This window comes from Erigeron canadensis, chromosome 7, assembly GCF_010389155.1.
Source record: "Erigeron canadensis isolate Cc75 chromosome 7, C_canadensis_v1, whole genome shotgun sequence".
Taxonomy (NCBI): Eukaryota; Viridiplantae; Streptophyta; class Magnoliopsida; order Asterales; family Asteraceae; genus Erigeron; species Erigeron canadensis.
The window spans coordinates 22,533,342-22,550,676 of NC_057767.1; the positions used below are offsets into that span (position 1 = coordinate 22,533,342).

The 17,335-nt window shown below is 35.5% G+C and overlaps 1 protein-coding gene across 1 annotated transcript; it reads left to right on the top strand.

Moving 5' to 3' along the window:
• The first annotated feature begins 603 nt into the window (after positions 1-603).
• LOC122607435 (tRNA (carboxymethyluridine(34)-5-O)-methyltransferase) lies at positions 604-4,219 on the top strand. The gene is made up of 2 exons (XM_043780407.1): positions 604-1,626; positions 3,698-4,219. Exons 1-2 carry the CDS (start codon positions 692-694, stop codon positions 3,783-3,785), a joined length of 1,023 nt encoding a protein of 340 aa, XP_043636342.1. The 5' UTR covers positions 604-691; the 3' UTR covers positions 3,786-4,219.
• Positions 4,220-17,335: the final 13,116 nt, after the last annotated feature.

Sequence of the window (17,335 nt, forward strand, 5' to 3'; positions counted from 1 at the left end):
GTTTGGTGATTTAGTATAGCAATTTAAAAATCAAGATAAAAAAGCAAATAAAAATCTAATAGTGATACCTAAAATATAAAGATGACGAGAGGAATGGAAATGCAGACAAATCATATATACAGCATAGGGGAATACATCTAATTAAGAAATCTTATTATTAATCTCTAATAATTAGATTGTGATTGATTGCAAAATACTAGCTTAGAAGGTTAAAGCAAAGCGTATGGTTAACAATTTAATAAATATTTATTATAATTAAATGGTCTAGTTTGGTTTGAACGAATTGTAGAATGTCCAACACCAAACCGTTAAAATGGCTTATAAAAAAAATAAACCAACTGTTTAAAATTTTGATTTCAAATTGATCAATCCATCCGATATCTTGATTTTGAATGGTTTAATTGGTTTATACTAAACCATGCACATCCTAGTTGGTGGTGGGGTTGCTAGGTGAAGGCTTTTTACGGTGCTTGGTTAAGGTAATTAAATTACAGATCGGGTCATAAAGATTTTCACATGGCTCCGAATCTCTGATGTTTAGTTACAAAAACCATTAGTTAAACATACGAAAAAACCACATGGAAGATTTAATGACAAATTAAATCTAGGGTTTAACAACCTTCCCCTTTCTACAAAAACTCATCACTCAATCATAATCCCAATCACATCATCATCAACCTCTCAAACTTTTATGCTAAAAAGATTCACAATATCAAAACCCCATAAATTCCCCTTTCACAATCACACTCAAATGAAAGAAATAAAAACAAAAAGGTCTCCATTAAACCCACAAACCAAATCTTCATCAAGTGTTCAATCAACCCCAGAAATCGAAAAAAAATATGTCCATCTTGTCTATGATGCAATTGCACCTCATTTTAGTGCTACCCGTTTTGCAAAATGGCCAAAAGTTTCCACGTTTTTGAACAATTTACCATCTGGGTCAGTAATTCTTGATGCAGGATGTGGTAATGGTAAGTATCTAGGGTTAAATTCTGACTGTTTCTTTATTGGGTGTGATATTAGTGAACCTTTGATTAAGATATGTAGTGATAGAGGTCATGAGGTTTTAGTGGCAGATGCTGTGAATCTTCCGTATCGAGATGGGTACGGTGATGCCGCGATTTCGATTGCGGTTTTGCATCATTTGAGTACTGAAAATAGGAGGAAGAAAGCTATTCATGAGTTGGTTAGAGTTGTGAAAAAAGGTGGGCTTGTTTTGATTACTGTTTGGGCTGTTGAACAAGAGGATGGGAATTTGGTTAAGAAGTGGACCCCGGTTGCCGGTAAGTATTTGGAGGAGTGGATTGGTCCGGGGAGTCCGAGGGGTAGCCCACGGTCTAGGAGTGGTTCGTCGGTTGCTTTGGAAAGTATTCCGGAAAGTGAGGTTAGTGGGAATAGTGAAGAAGTTAAAGATTTTGGTAATGTGAATGAAAAGAATGAGGATTTTGGAGAGGATAAGCAACAAGAGTATTTTGTGCCGTGGCATTTGCCTTATCATCGAGCTGAAGTGAGTGGTGCTTCGGCTGCTGCAGTTGAGAATGGTTTTGCGCGGAAAGATAATCAGAAGGGTGCGATCGTTTATGATAGATATTATCATGTGTTTGGTGAGGGTGAACTTGAAAGGTAATGTTTTTAATTTGACTATTGTTTTGAAGATATTCTGTTATTTAAGGCCTCATTATTTAGTTGCTATTCATTGAATCGACGTATTGGTGTTTTTGTGGTGATGATTAGTTTGCAACTAGGTTCAGAATCACATTGAGTATGATAGGTTTATTAGCGCATAGCTTTCTTGACAGGATGTTTGGAATTTGGGTTTGTGTTTAAGTTGATTATTGCTACTTAAAGTTGAGACGATTAGTTTCCGTATAAAGTTAATAATCGAGAATCAAGATAAAAGCTAACATTTTTCAAGGGTTCGTACCTTTGAATGATTATCGTTTAATACTAATTGTTAATGTCACTAAAATCTTTCTAAAAACGCACATTTAAGCACCCTGGAAGATTTGAAACTGCTGTTATTGGTTGTTGCAGCTATATAAAGAGTAACAAGTGAATGCTACTTGATGCTTCCCACTAAAATTGCTACTGAACCGTTGTTTGAGAACTGACAATATCTCAAAGTTAGTAGGGAATCTTTTGTACCCGGTGGCTGTAATAACTCATAACAGGGAAGGGACTACTAAATCCCTCGCTGCACGGGTTATCTTACATGCCGGAATTGATAAAGTGAATCATATGACAATTGAGTGCAAAATGCAAAGCATAGGAAATGCAATAAAGTATCCAAAATATGATGATAGTTCCAGCGTTTTAGGAAGGGATTTACTCATCGGTTGAAGAATCTGATAAAACACAATATTTAATTACATGTTAGGAAGGGAAGTACTCTTTGTTTGTTTTGTTTCCTTATGTCCCTTTTGTTATAAACTAATTTATTCCTGGATAGGGTTGTACATGAACCAAGCTATATGTGAACTAAGTATTCGATATTGACTCATTAAAACTCGATCCAATCTGACCTTAAAGAAGCTCAAGCCGAGTTCGAGTTCAACTTGCAGCTTGTTTGATGAACAGATTCGTGCTTAAGCTTCGGACACGCAACTTGATTAGGCTTCCAAGCTTAAACGAGCTTCTTATTTAATGCATACACGTAATAATTATAATATAAGTAATATACTAATATTATTATATATTGTTATTTTTATAGTTAATATAACTCAAAGTTTAGTCTTTATTATAACTGTAAATATTTATGCAAATAATAGAAATACATAAAAAAAAATATAACTACGAAATAAATTTAATTAATGAGTTGAGATCCAGTGCCTGGAACTACTCATGAGCCGTGTTCAAGCTTTACTCGTAAAGTTCTAAATGAGTCGAGTTCGAGCATTACTCATGAAGCTCAAAATGAGCCGTCGCTTGAGCTTGGTTCGGCTCGGATCATTTACAGTCATACTTCTGTACCACAACAAATCCGACATGGTGTTCAAAGGCCAATGTAACATGACAAGATATGAATGAATGTAAAAGCTTGTGCAAGAAACGTCAATGCTGCTAATAGAATCCTTGGATGGGTGATGTCGTAATAGTTAACAATTTTTCTTCTATATTTTTGAGTGCTAATATTTAATAATCTAAATGTGAGATCCAGGTATGTAGTTACTGTAACCAAATTTGATTATTTTGGGTTCTATGTTGGTTATCTACCATTCCTAACTGCACTAAATATTTTATTTTGATTCTTGAATGCTGTTGTAATCACTCTGAAACTACACATTGAAAAATAAGTTTAGGTGTTGTGTGATTGTGATGAAATTAATCTTCTCATTACATAAAAAAGGATTGCATTTTTTGTTTTGCATAAATTAGGATTAGTTGCCTATTTGCCAATTGATATCTACAATCATTACTCACAAATTATTTATTACATGTACAATTTTGGTCAACAAAGCTCCCTGTCATTTCTCAAGGTTACCATCTTTGTCGAGCCATCTTTTGATAGTCCTCAACCTCAGAAGTTGAAGTTTATTTAGTACTTGATATTAAATTAGCGCTTCTTTAGGATAAGCATAAAATGTAGGAAGTTGTCATGATGTGTGTGTATATATATATTGTGTTGTGTATATATATATTGTATATATATGTAACTTAATTTGGTGACAACCCAACTTTTATGGCTTTTTCCCAGGTTGGTTTCTGGCATGAAGAACGCAGTTATTGTGGATCAATTCTTCGACAAGTCTAACTGGTGTGTAATTCTTGAGAAAACCTCGTGATAAACCTGGCATTTGATTGAACAATGATGCATTGCGTGTTCAACTTCACAACAGAAGGTGCTAATGATTAGCAAAACATTACAAGGTGATCGAAAGATAAAGGAAAGACCCTTTTATTGCAAATTCAGGGACACTTCTTTCTATCACCTTTGATTTACAGATTTGTATGTGTATCATTTCAAGTCCCTGTTTTCGGGTATAGAATTTTGTAACTCTGCTGTTTGAAAGTTCTGTCTTTGTAATCTGATATCTCCAAGTTGAGCTGTTATATTACTTTATTGATGTTTATTCAGATACCGGTACATGGGCTAACTAGAAGAAATGAGCTGTAGGCATGTATCACCATTTTTATCTGTACACCAATAAAGTGGCGTAGATTTTTACTGTATCAACTATATAATCAATCAATTTACAAACTACGTTGCGCTAGTAAATAGTGAATTAACGGATGCTGATTGAACAATCTGTGGTATGTGTAAATTTTTTCTCTTTGAGTTATATTTGTGGTTGTTTTGTATTTTTAGGATAACATCCATATGTATTACTCGTAGTATTTACCATAAGTGTACCCGCACAATTGTGATGATGGGTTCTTGGAATGTATTTTGATATAAATCAAATTCAAAATAAAATTAGTTTTTTGTTTTTTGAACATTTAAGCAGATTTTATTGAGATAAAAACTAGCGAGTTCCTAGGAAATACAAGAGAGTATAGATGCATAATACAGAGATAAAGAGGAAAACAACATATAAAGAAAAGGAGGCTAAAGATTAAAGGTGCTCCATTTTTCCCATTCAACATTGAGTTTTTCGGTTCTGTTGGATAGCCACAAAAAGCTAGTTGACTTGATTTCTTTAGCTGCAACTTGAGTTGAGGGTTGTTTGTTTGAGAAGATGCAGTCATTACGACACTTCCATATTACCCAAACATATGCAAGTATTACAAGACTGATGAGGTTTTTCTTTGTTGGATCAAACATATGGTGGTTGTGGAAATTAAACAGATCTTTGAAATTGTTGGGATTAAAAGGAGGGAGATTGCACCAGGTGACTACATAATGCCATAGCGAAGCTTCAAAGGGACAATGTAGGAAGAGGTGCTCAGGATTCTCATTGGCTTGATTACACAAACAACAAATGGTGGAGGCAGTCGTGATGTTCCTTTTCTTAAGTTGATCAATTGTTGGGATTTTGTTCCTCTCTAAACGCCAGCCAAGGATGTTTGCTTTCAATGGAGCAAGCCTATTCCATGGAAAAGGCCACTGGTTTGGGCCATGCAAGGTAGACAACAAGAGAGACTTCATTGATTTAACAGTGAAAGCACCCGAGGTATCTTTTGTCCATGTCCAATTGTCGTTCTCATTGTTGAGGTTGACTCGTGCTATTTGGGAAATCATGTCATGAAATTGGCGAAGTTCTTGTTGGTTTGAGGGAGGTCTGATCCAGTCCCACTCCCATTGAGAGAAATGTCCACCGCCAGTGCATCGATCCTTTATATGACAGTGTTTTGATTTCTCGAGTCTGAATAGATCTGGGTAGATTTCACAGAAAGGCTTTGAGCCATTCCAGATATCGATCCAAAAGCGAATAGATTCTCCATTTCCAACTCGACCTGCAAAACAGTTCTCCAAGGCAATATTGAAGTGGTGGAGCTGGTTATTGAGATTAGAAATCGTTTTCCAAGCCCCGACCACGCTGGAACAAAATGGAAAAGGCCTACTGTTCCGGCCCGTAAAGTGGATGGATTTTATGACCAGACCCCAGAGAGAATGAGGCTCTTTATGAAGTCTCCACCACCACTTCGACAAAAGAGCAAGGTTTTTAGATTGTAAACAACCCAGCCCAAGCCCGCTCGAAGATACAGGAGCAATGATATTATCCCAAGCAACCCACGGAATTTTTTTGTTTCCATTTAAGCTACCACTCCAAAAAAACAATCTACGAATTGATTCAAGTTTAGATAAAACACATACCGGGGCTTTATACAACGAGAAAAAATAAGATGGGAGACTATCAAGCACAGACCGAATTAGGGTAACCCTACCACCAATGGAAAGGGATGAGGCTTTCCACTGTGATAAACGAGATTCAAAAGTGTGTATAACCGGTAGCCAAATTCGAATATGGTTCATGTTTGCACCAACAGGTAAACCGAGGTAATCAATAGGAAAGTTATCAATCTTGCAGTTAAGAATGTTGGCTGATCTTGTTATGCTTTCGGTGGTGAGGTTGATACCATAAAAACTTGACTTTTGCAGATTGATTTTGAGGCCTGAGATCAAGTGAAAGATTCTCAACATTCTGTCAATGTTGCGCAGGTAGTTAGCGGACCAAGCACCCAGAATAAGTGCATCATCTGCATATAGCAGATGTGTTAAGGTTGGACCTGAGTTTGGTAACTTGATACCCATAATTAGGCCCGCATCAGAGGCCCTTTGAAAGATGTTCGAAAAAGCTTCCACAGTGATAATAAACAGGAAAGGAGATAGAGGGTCTCTTTGGGGCACACCTCTTTCACAATTAAATTCCTCCGTGGGACATCCATTCACCAAAACGGCTGATCTAGTTGACTTCAACAAACCCAAGATCCACACTAACCATCGTTGGGGGAAACCCATTTGCCTCATAATCGAGATCAGGAAGTTCCAACTTAATGAGTCAAAAGCTTTCTCAAAAACTATTTTGAGACAAAAGGTTTCACGTTTGTTTTTCTTGAGCCAAGATATGATCTCGTTCAACATTAATGGACCATCGAGAATGTTACGATCAACAAGGTAAGCAGATTGGGTCTGGGATATTACCTGTGAGAGCTTTCCTTTGAGTCGGTTGGCGAGAGTCTTAGAGATGTTTTTTTTAATACATCCAATCAAAGTGATCAGACGGAAGTCACCAAGACCCCTGACCGAATATTTTTTCGGGATAAGAGCTATATGCGAAGAGCTACATCCTCGGCTGATGGACCCTGTGTGGTAAAAGTCAATTAGAATGTTCAGGAAGTCTAGTTTGAGCACGTCCCAGAATCTTTTAATGAAACCGAAGTTGAAGCCGTCTGGGCCGGGGGCTTTTTCATTCTCACAATCCCAAACAGCTTGAGGTATCTCAGAGAGAGTGAAAGGGGTTATAAGACTGTCAGCCGATTCTTGGGCAAGGGTTTTGAGCCCATTGCAGATGATTTGGGGCCTTTGATGAATTGGTTCTTTGAACTTTGTTTCAAAAAAGAAGTGAGCAACCTCTCTTATAGATGGGGGATCAACATGCCAATTACCATTAATTTCCAGACCATTTATGCGATTTCTGGCAACACGGCTGTTTATATAGCCATGAAAGAAAGCAGAGTTTTCGTCCCCATCTTTTATCCATTTCGCTCGAGATCTTTGTTGTAGATCCATTGTCTTTGCTTTTTTGAGTTCTTGAATTTTGCTTTTTGTATCAGTCCATTGGGCATGTTCATCCTCCGTGAAATCACGATGGTCAATGATACCATCAAGGTTTTGGAGTTGATCAGTGAGAGAAAGGGGTGTTGGTTTTCAAGTTCTGAGATTTCATGATGCCACGATTTAAGTGCTTGTTTTAGGTTTTTAAGTTTGGAGCTGAGGATTTGGTCAGGTCTACCAAACCATTGTCCATTGGATAGCTTATCAAGGACGATTTGGTCAAAACCTGGTTTGTTAAACCAGGATGAGAAGAGACGAAAAGGCGGCGATCCAAAGTCGGTTGTGGAGGTCGTGAGTATTAGGGGACAATGATCGGATAGAGATATGGGAAGTGAGGTGAATGAGGCAGTTGGCCAATTATTCATGAAGTTGGGAGACACTAAGATTCTATCAATTTTGCTTCTTTTTTCCCCATTATCAGAAACATAAGTGAACATGTGACCATGCATGGTGTATTCGAGAAGGCCGTTTTGGTGTATGAATGAGTTGAAAGAGATAGCACATGAATTGTTGAAATTGGAATTTTTCCGTTCATCTGGGTGTCGAACAGAGTTGAAATCACCCATCAGTATCCATGAGCCATGACTGTTGGAAATATGAGACGAGATATCGTCCCATAATTGGTTTTTTGCAAGGGTTTCTTGTGGAGCATACACGTTAAGTATATGAAAGAGCTCGGGATTTCCTCTTATGTATCCAGAAGTGATGAGAAAATGGTTGGACTTTGTCGTGTTCACCAATGAGAAAACAGATGGATCCCATATACTGAGAATGCCTCCGGACCTACCTTCACTGCCAGCGGAGGGTATGTAATCATGAAGATAATTATGGTTGCCCCAATAAGCTTGTAGTGAGAAGTTTTGGTATTCAGATAAATGTGTTTCCTGGAGACACATATAAGTCAAACGATGGTCCTGTTTAAGTTGTTTTACCCACCTGGACTTGCTAGAGTCCCTTAAGCCACGGATATTAAGCGATAAAAAATTCATTGGATCACAGATTTTTCACGGGCTTCGATGATCTGAGCTTCAACCAGATTCCCAAAGCTCGATAAATCAACTCCAACAAGATCGCCAACAACCTTTGTGAATGTAGCTTCTTGAACTATATCGGTGGTGTTGCAATCTGATTGGTTTAAGGGATTATCAGAGTTTGTTTATGATGGGTGGGGGGTGGGTTGGTTTGTGTTGGTGTTGGAAGAAACTGATATGGAAGTTGATTGGTTGTGGGTTTGTGGGTCGGAAGAGATCGATAGTGTTGGTGATGGATTATGGGTTTGTGGGGGTTGGTCATTATGTACAATGGGGATGTTTTCTGATTCCAAGAAGTTGAGATTTTGAAAAGGGATTGGGTCAATTTGTTGCCTGAAGGAAAGGTTTGGGTTGCCGGTAGTACGAAGAGGTGGGGTTGTTTTGCATTGTACACCAATAATAGGGTTCTTGGGGTTTTGGGAAGGTGGTGAATTGAGGTCTATTTGCATGCTTGTGGGTTCTTCAATGGTGGGCGAAAGTTGGCGTTGTCTCTTTCGAGAAAGGGGTGTTTGATTCTTTTGATTGGGGTAATTAATAAGTTTGTATGGGGAAAAGTCTGGTGGAGGGGGCATGTGGTGGGACCAAGAAACATTCTAATCTTTATTGTTTCCAATGTCAGTATAATTATGTGACTTTTCAGAAGTATTCTTGAAAAAAGGTGCTTTTTGTTTGGGTATGGTAATAAATGGATCGTTTGAGTTACCTTGGGTGGTTGTGGGGTCCACGTCAGATTCCGATGGGTTTGTTGGTTTTCCATCGCCATCGACATTGACAGCCTTGAAGATAGGTGACTCCAGGAAGGGTGGGAACCAATCACCATGCTCTTCAACAACCCTAACCGCGAAGGATTTGTTGGGTTTGTGATGAACTTTGATTAGCTTGTCAATCTTCTCATGGGCATTGGTAAGGACAGTTGCCTGAGTGAAGCTTAAGTTACCATCGTTAGCCGTAACATGAGGCGGTTCGAGAATATGTCCCACTGTAGCAGCCACTTTGTTGGTAATGGTGTTATCAAGGGCGGTACTAAAGGGGGGCAAGGGGGTCCAATGCCTCCTTCCAAATTTAAATTTTGTCATGTAATTTTAAATTTTTCATAGATTTTTAAAAAATTTCTATAGGTTTGGCCCCTAAGTTTTCTAAATTTGCCCCATTTGAGATTTTTTCCTAGTACCGCCTCTGGGCGTTATCCCATAAACGCAAAGGAATTCCATAAATTTTAATCATGGTAATTCTACCAGAAGCATGGTCTTGCCCATCCCATATTTCGAATTTGGAGAACTATTTCTCAAGAAAACTTGTCTTAGTTTGGAGGAAATTTTCAGCAAGGGTTGAACAATTGAAGGACAGAAGGATGGTAAGGCCGCCAACGTATGAAATGGTGACATTTGTTTGTGGGTCGGTGTCTTTAAGGATAGTTTGGAGGTTTTGTAGGGTGTGGAGATTGTTGGCAGTAGCAATGATGGTTGATTTTGTCCAAAAGTCTGAGGTTTTGGGGGAGATGTATGAAAGGTCAATAGACATTGAATCTTCACTGTTGTTTTTGTTCAGCATATCACGGTAGGAAGGACCATGATGGGTGGAGCGATGGACATTTTGCAAATTTGGGTGATGTGATTGGGAGGTTTGCTGATGTTTGGGTGGTTGATGGTGGAAGGATGTGGATTTATTTCAGTATTGAGGAGGTGGATTTGTGTGAGTGTAGGGTAGGATTCCCTTTTTTGTCAAATCTGGATGGAAAAACACCTAGAATTAGTCCATGGATCTTTACGTTTTGAAGTGAACTGAGAAAAGATGGGTGATTTGGAGGGTTCCTGAATCTTAGGAAACCAAAGGGGTTGTTATGCTTGTCCCGTTTTCTAGCCACATATGCATCTACCAGATTACCATGATTTCGAAAAAGATCTATCAGGTCGTAGCTTGTGAGTGATGGTGGGAGGTTATACACGAAAAAGGTGGTGATGGTGGTAGTCGATTGCTTCCGTCTGTGCTTGACTTGTTCCCATTGATTATCATTCCCCGTTGATTCCGGCCGCTGGTGAGTGTTGCAGGAAGTTGAAGGGTGACGGGGGATGAAGGGTTCTCTCTCTCTTTCATTGGATCAATTAAATAAAATTAGTTAACTTTAATTAGATTCAAAGGTATAATTATTAACACGATCAGGCTCAAGCTTCTTGGTTGTAGATTCAAGAAAACAAGGCGTTTGGAAAGATTTTCGCAATTATTGCGTTGATGTCTTGTAAAAGCCAACTTGGTATTTAGCCAAGTTATCTGTTCTCATTTGCGGTGACATATAAACTTAGCAACGGGTAACATTTTAGTGATTTTACCTAAAGTTTTTATTAGCATATAAGCAAGAAAGATGGAGTCGGCCCCTGCTTTGGGTTCTCTAGTGTACAACCATATAGGCATATAAAAACTGTGATTTTTAACATTTTTATAAATTGAAATGATCAAATAGAATAATTATAAGAATACTTCAAAGTTCAAATTATAATACTCACGCCATGTGCTTATAACTTAACAATACAAATACCCATACGATGCAACGATGGTGGTAACGACGAGATGATGGCGGTGAATGGTAGAGGTGGTGGCGACTGATTGCAGCAGTTTTGTAGGTTATAGATTTAAACGGGTAATGTAGTTATTTTTTATTTAAGAAATATATATTGTAAATTTACTTCATGTATATTGAGTATTTAATCATATTAAATATTATGGATAGTGTTTGTTATATTAGTAATAATCATATTCTTGATATTCTAAAGATAAAAACGTTGAAAAGGGATTGAGAGTTTTTTTTAAATATATATATATATATATATATATATGGGGGAAGAGAATATGAGGCTGTTAGGCACTCAAGTTGGGTGAAAAACCCCTCACATACTTTTTTTAAAAGGTAAAAATCATGGGGGCTATATATATATATATAGTAGTAAAGATACATATACCCTAACAAAGGAGACATTTGCTAACTTCTATTATTTAAGACACGAAACATGGGCAGAAATTATGACATAATGATATATAAAAAGCTTATCAGAAGATAGTAACTATGATTTTTAGACATGGTATAAGATGATTGTTTGGTGTGACATTAAAATTGACATTTATTTTGCATATATGATGATAGGTATAGGAGATTCCAAGATTTTTCAGCAATAATTCAACATTTATTTTCATGGGTCCCTGACGTATACCCATCGGTGCATAAGACGCTGTTTCCAAATATATACACATTGACGAGATATACAAGTAATTGTTGTAACAACTAACAACATGATCTTGACTTTCCTATTTCTTACATTTTTCATTTAAAACTAGCATATATAATGCCCGCATTACACGATGGATCGGTGAACATGTTGTCTAAAACGAGTAATCGTAGGTTACGGTTTATTTTCACAACATGGGTTTTTCGGTAGTTTCCTGATTTAATTTGAAACTTTTGCTGGTTATGCATGCATTGCATTAATTTTGTGGAATAAAATTAGTTGATGAGTGATAAGAACTTATTTCACAGCTAGAAGCCTTCTCAGCCGCGTACAAGTATATAAACTTAGAAATATATATGGTTAACCTTAACTATATCACAAATAATTGACTTTAATCAAAATTAAAAAGAGAAATATGATTGTGTGTAATTATCATCTAAATGTTGGACTGTTTGGAGTATTTTAAACATGTTATATGACTTATATCTTTAAATTTTGAGATATTATAAAAGATTAATAATGCTTATAAAAGACATTGATACGTTGATGTTCGAGAAAACTTTATTGATATCAAATATAAAACTTTAAAAACTATGATGTCATGCTTCCTAAGAGTATAGGGTATGAGAGTCTTATGCCGACCCCGAGCCTAGCTGGAATGCCCATCCGTCCATAATACCCTCCTTTTTGTTCGGGGTTCTTGGTTCTTTATTTTTCATCTGCATGTAGAAGCTCGGGTTGTTTCTTTCTATTTTTCTTTTGGTTTTTACCATCAAAGTGAAGAAGGCAAATATGAGGATTTGTTATACATAAACATATGTACGTAAAGTTGCCACCTATTGACAGCCACTCAGTTAGTAAAAATACCTATTTTATTATTTGTTTTACACAGATATGAGAAATACATAGGCAATATAGCTAACTAATCTTTTATTTTTATATTTTATCTTTCTACCAATATTGTATAGTAGAAATCTCTTTTAATTAAATTATTATAGATTTTTTAATTAATAATTTACACCTATTACCTATAGATGATATTTATCATTGAATAATATTAATATATTTTTAACTACTGATACCTTTTTATTAATATACCTTTTTATTAATATATCATTGAATAAATATCATTACAAAAACATTTTGTGTAATTTGTAAAAGAAATAAAAAATAAAAAAAAGATATTTTACATTTTACATGGTTGCAGATGTGACATTCTGGATGGTATTGCATCCTGAATGATACGTGATGCTTTAAGAGATAGTGTCTTTTACAATCTACATTCTCAATCTTAATTTTCCATCTCCCCCACCCCACCCCCATACGACCATACCACCCTTCGCCTATTAAAGACAAAGATAACCTGCAAATTTTAAAATATTTGAATATAACATATTATAATTAGTTAATTTCAAGTTTATACAAAAGGGGTGAGTTATTTTGAAAACTCACAAATAAAAAAAAAACGAGAACAATTTTGGACCACTCATTTTGTCCCATTTTCTTTCTCTTCTATAAAATAAGAAAATTAATTTAAATCATTTAAAATTTTTTATCTCACAAACCGTTAATCGTTAGATGAAAAAAAAGTACAGTAGTCTTAAAATTTAGTCCTCTTTCATTAGAGATGTACTTCGATATACTTTTGACGACTTTTTAATTTTTGTTTTCTTTTTGATACTTACACATAACCTACACATGTGTAGGGCCTATAAGGATATTCATAAAGGGTGACTGGTGGGGGTGATAGGTCATTGAGGGTGACAAGTCATAGTGTGATAGATAATAGAAGGTGATAGGTCATAGAGGGTGATCGGTGATGGGTGATCTACGTAACGGGCTCCGCCCTTAGCCGCTATGGCTCCACCATGGACTAACGGGCACCGCCATGGATTGACGGGCTCCGCCCTTAACCTTCATTGTTGTGTACAAATGGTTATTTACTAATTTACATTTGAAAACAAAGATCTTACACATGTGTAGGTACACAAGTACAAGGGGAAAAAATCAAAAATTAAAAAGTCGTCAAAAGTATATCGAATTGCATCTCTAATGAAAGAGGACAAAATTTTAAGACTACCCATACTTTTTTTTCATCCAACGATTTACGGTTTGTGAGATAAAGCATTCTGAATAATTTGGATAAATTTTTTTATTTAATTGAAAAGAGAGAAAGGTAGGGAAAATATATGGTCCAGATTTGTTCTCGCATTTTTTTCTTTGTGAGTTCTTAAATAACCCTTCCTCTTGCACGAAATACTGATCACAAGGTGAAGCTTTATAGACCTTGCTGAGCCATGCGAATGTACAAGTTACCCATTTTAAATGTAACTAGACTTTAACTCGGGCATTGTCCCGGAAGGTGTAAGATTACGTAAAACCTGTAACATGTAAAAGCTCGACGATACAGATGAACGTACATTACTAAAGCGTATGTGGTATTCGGTTAAATACAATAGTGGTGTTTGATTAACCACGATGGTCGAAACATTTTGTCATATCTAAATTTTGTTAACAAATAATTTAACAGTTGTTTAAAATACATTTTATCTGGACAAAAAAAATTAATAGTTAAAATTAGAGAAATTATCACAAATTGTCCCTGTGATTTGCTCGATTCGCATTTTCGTCCCTCGACTTTTTTTATCATTAATTATACCTGCGCTTTTCCATTTCATTACTAGACGTCCCTGACACTAACAGTCATCAAAAAAACTCCGTTAAATCCCTCACGTGCCATGCACGTGAGGGTATAATCGTCTAACCACTTTAAAACAAAACCACAGGGACAAATCTCATCTTATTTATCCTTCCAAAAAATTGTTTTATCCCATAACACTTTATTCCAAAAACCTAACTAAATTAAATCTTCATCTTCTTTCTTTTTAACTAATGTCTTTCTTTCTTTCTAACTCAAACAACCATCAATGGTTTATTGTTCTTGTGGTAAGCCATCAATGGTTTATGATTTGTGATAATTTCAATAATGAACTAGATCTGGCGATTTCGGAGATCATGGCGATCTGAGATTCCCCAGATCAGCCAATTCCAAAAATTATAATAATAATGAACATCTTTGTGATAAATCTGTTAATGATTTCATCACACACTCACATAATATTATCAACCGTCATAGCTTCTCCCCACCTCTAATCGTATTATATTTATATATATTTCAGTTTGTTTTTGTTTTTCAACAACCTGATTCATTTTGCTTACATATACCTCCACAAATTATAAACTATTCATATGTGGTTTCAATTCCCGATCGCTTAGATTCACTCATATTTTATAATAATAATAATATTAGTTGATGTTGTCAAAGAAAATTGAATGAAAAAGGTTCTACCTTTTTCTTCCTATTAGTTGTCATAGTCAACAACAAAAGTGAAACTCCTTTTTTGGTTTCTTGGGTCGACTTCATTAAAGAGTAAACAAAAAGGGTTTTGAGTTCGTAATCGGGTATTTGATGATGTGTATGAAAAGTTGGATTAGGGTTAAATTGTATTTGATGATGTGTATCGATTTGGTAATGATGTTTTATGATGATGATGTTTGATGTATATAGTAACAGGTGTGTATCGATTTGATGATGATGTTTTATGATTATTGAGGAAGATATTTGATTTGAAACTTTTATAGACATGAAAAGATGAAAAGAAAAAAAAATCATGTTTGGTGAATATATGTTGATGATGGATTCTGAAAAAAAGAATGAAGAACAAAGAGGAGGAGCAGGTGCAAGAGAAGAGATTTTTGTCTAAGTATGATTTTTTTTACATATAGCCTTGTGTTTACGAAATAGATGATTATACCCTCGTGTGGTATGCACATGAGGGGTTTAACGGAGTAAAAATGACGACTGTTAGTGTCAAGGACGTCTGGTAATAAAATGGAAAAGTCTAGGGACAATTAGTAATAAAAAAAACGTCGAGGGACGAAAATGCGAATCGAGCAAACCACAGGGAGGATTTGTGACAATTTCTCTTAAAATTACTTCTTTTATTGGAAAAGTGTGTATCATTTGCTCAGAATGGGGATTTAGCTTACGTTGTCTTAATCGGGTCCGCGCTAGAGAGTACACTTAAAGGTTGTTGCATCGGTGATGGTTGTTCGACATAACGGTGTTATCAGATTTGGCGCCGTCGTTAAGTGGGGTGGTTGCTCGCGATGGTTTTCGAAGAATTGTTAATGTCCTTGTGTGTATACTTTGTGCGTTAGAAATAGTATGTAGGTAGGGCGTATGTCTAAATGCTTTAGAAATTGTACTTTGTGCGTCAAAAATTGTACACGTAGCCAATCGAGCCGGTTATTGTACAAATCAAGTCGGTCACTGTACAAACTGACCCGCAACTGTAGCTATGTTGTTTTGGATTAATTATGAAAGTGTCATATTATGTAAGACAAATTAGACACAACTTTCTTTGAGGGTCCCACATAAATACATTAAAATAAAAATGAATGTGAGAAAACACAAAAACCGAGCAACGTTTATCCAAATAGAAAAATGATTAGTGTGCCTAAAATATAAGCCTAAAAGTATGCCTAATGAGGAGGGATTAACATATGATTTCTTTCATTTTATCCATCCTCCCAATCCGAAGTTAAAATCTCAAGTTTCCATTGTAAATGTGCATTTTCATAAGGTGCTAACGGATTGCAGATATTACGAGAAAACTCGAAAAAACTCTATTAAATGGAATTTTTAAGAGTTTTATTTTAATATTGAGGTAAATTTTTATAAATGATGAAGTGGGAATACTTGAAAGAGGTAAGGAGAATTTTAAAATTAGAAAATGCTTTGAAATTGGTTCTTCACAATAAATAAACAGTTTTATATGACAATTTGATAAAAAAAAATTCCTTATTTAATAATATTTATTTATGCACGTTAAGCAAAAATGTGTGAGGCTGTAAGCAATACTAGATGGATAACCGTGCAATTCAACAAAGATAATAGTAACGACGATGGTGGCGTCAGTGGTGGTGGTGGCGACAGAAAGTTGTGTATGTTATTAATGTTTAAATTATCCTAAATGTTTAGAGTAAAACTTAAAATTGTTTGATACATCAACCTAATAATCAACTTAATACCTTTATTACATGACTAGTGTAATTCACTAATTGTCTCTCAATCTCTTCTTTTAATTATACCAAGTGTCATCACCATGTACTTAGGTTGATTATTAGGTTGTTTTTTTAGGTTGATCAATCATTTTTCTTTTTTAAATGTAGGATGAAGATTCTCTCAAATTACTATTTTAACTTGAATCAAGTTAGGTCGTTGGGGAAATCTTGTCCCAACGAATGAATTAAGATACCACAAGATGTTTAGTTTAAAAAGTTTGATAAAATTTAAAAGAAAAGTTTGAAATTTCTTGATGTTAATTTAATATAATAAGAGAGATGGAAATATAAAGTTATCTAACTTAAATATAAAATTTTTTCAATTTTAACATTTAAATCAATAAAAATATAAATTTCAATTATTTATGCATTATAATAGATTAAAAGATTAATATGCGAGAGTAGCTATACCACACATTCACTTTTGTCGTATAACAAATATAGGAATTCAATGTTTTTTATTAATTTTTTTTAACGTTAATTGAATTTGAATCAAACGGCCTATGTAATTCTATACATACACTACCTCCATTGACCGACGAGTGTACAATAATCACAGAACATTCAATCTTTTATGACCACATTCATTCGGTGCATAAATAATCAAGGCTTTTTTGGCACTATCCCATACCCTTTTCCTTATTTCTTTTCACTTTCCAAACTTAAAAAAAAATAAAATAAAAAATACAACTCATTTTATCACTTACTCACACTACTAGTAGCTCTTGCCCATTTTGCCT

What these genes read in the sequence shown, in the direction of transcription:
- LOC122607435 (XM_043780407.1), top strand. Translation starts at nt 692, where the DNA reads ATGCTAAAAAGATTCACAATATCAAAACCCCATAAATTCCCCTTTCAC. An exon ending in GGTGAGGGTGAACTTGAAAG is followed by an intron (nt 1,627 to 3,697) that starts GTAATGTTTTTA and finishes GCTTTTTCCCAG; the next exon opens with GTTGGTTTCTGGCATGAAGA.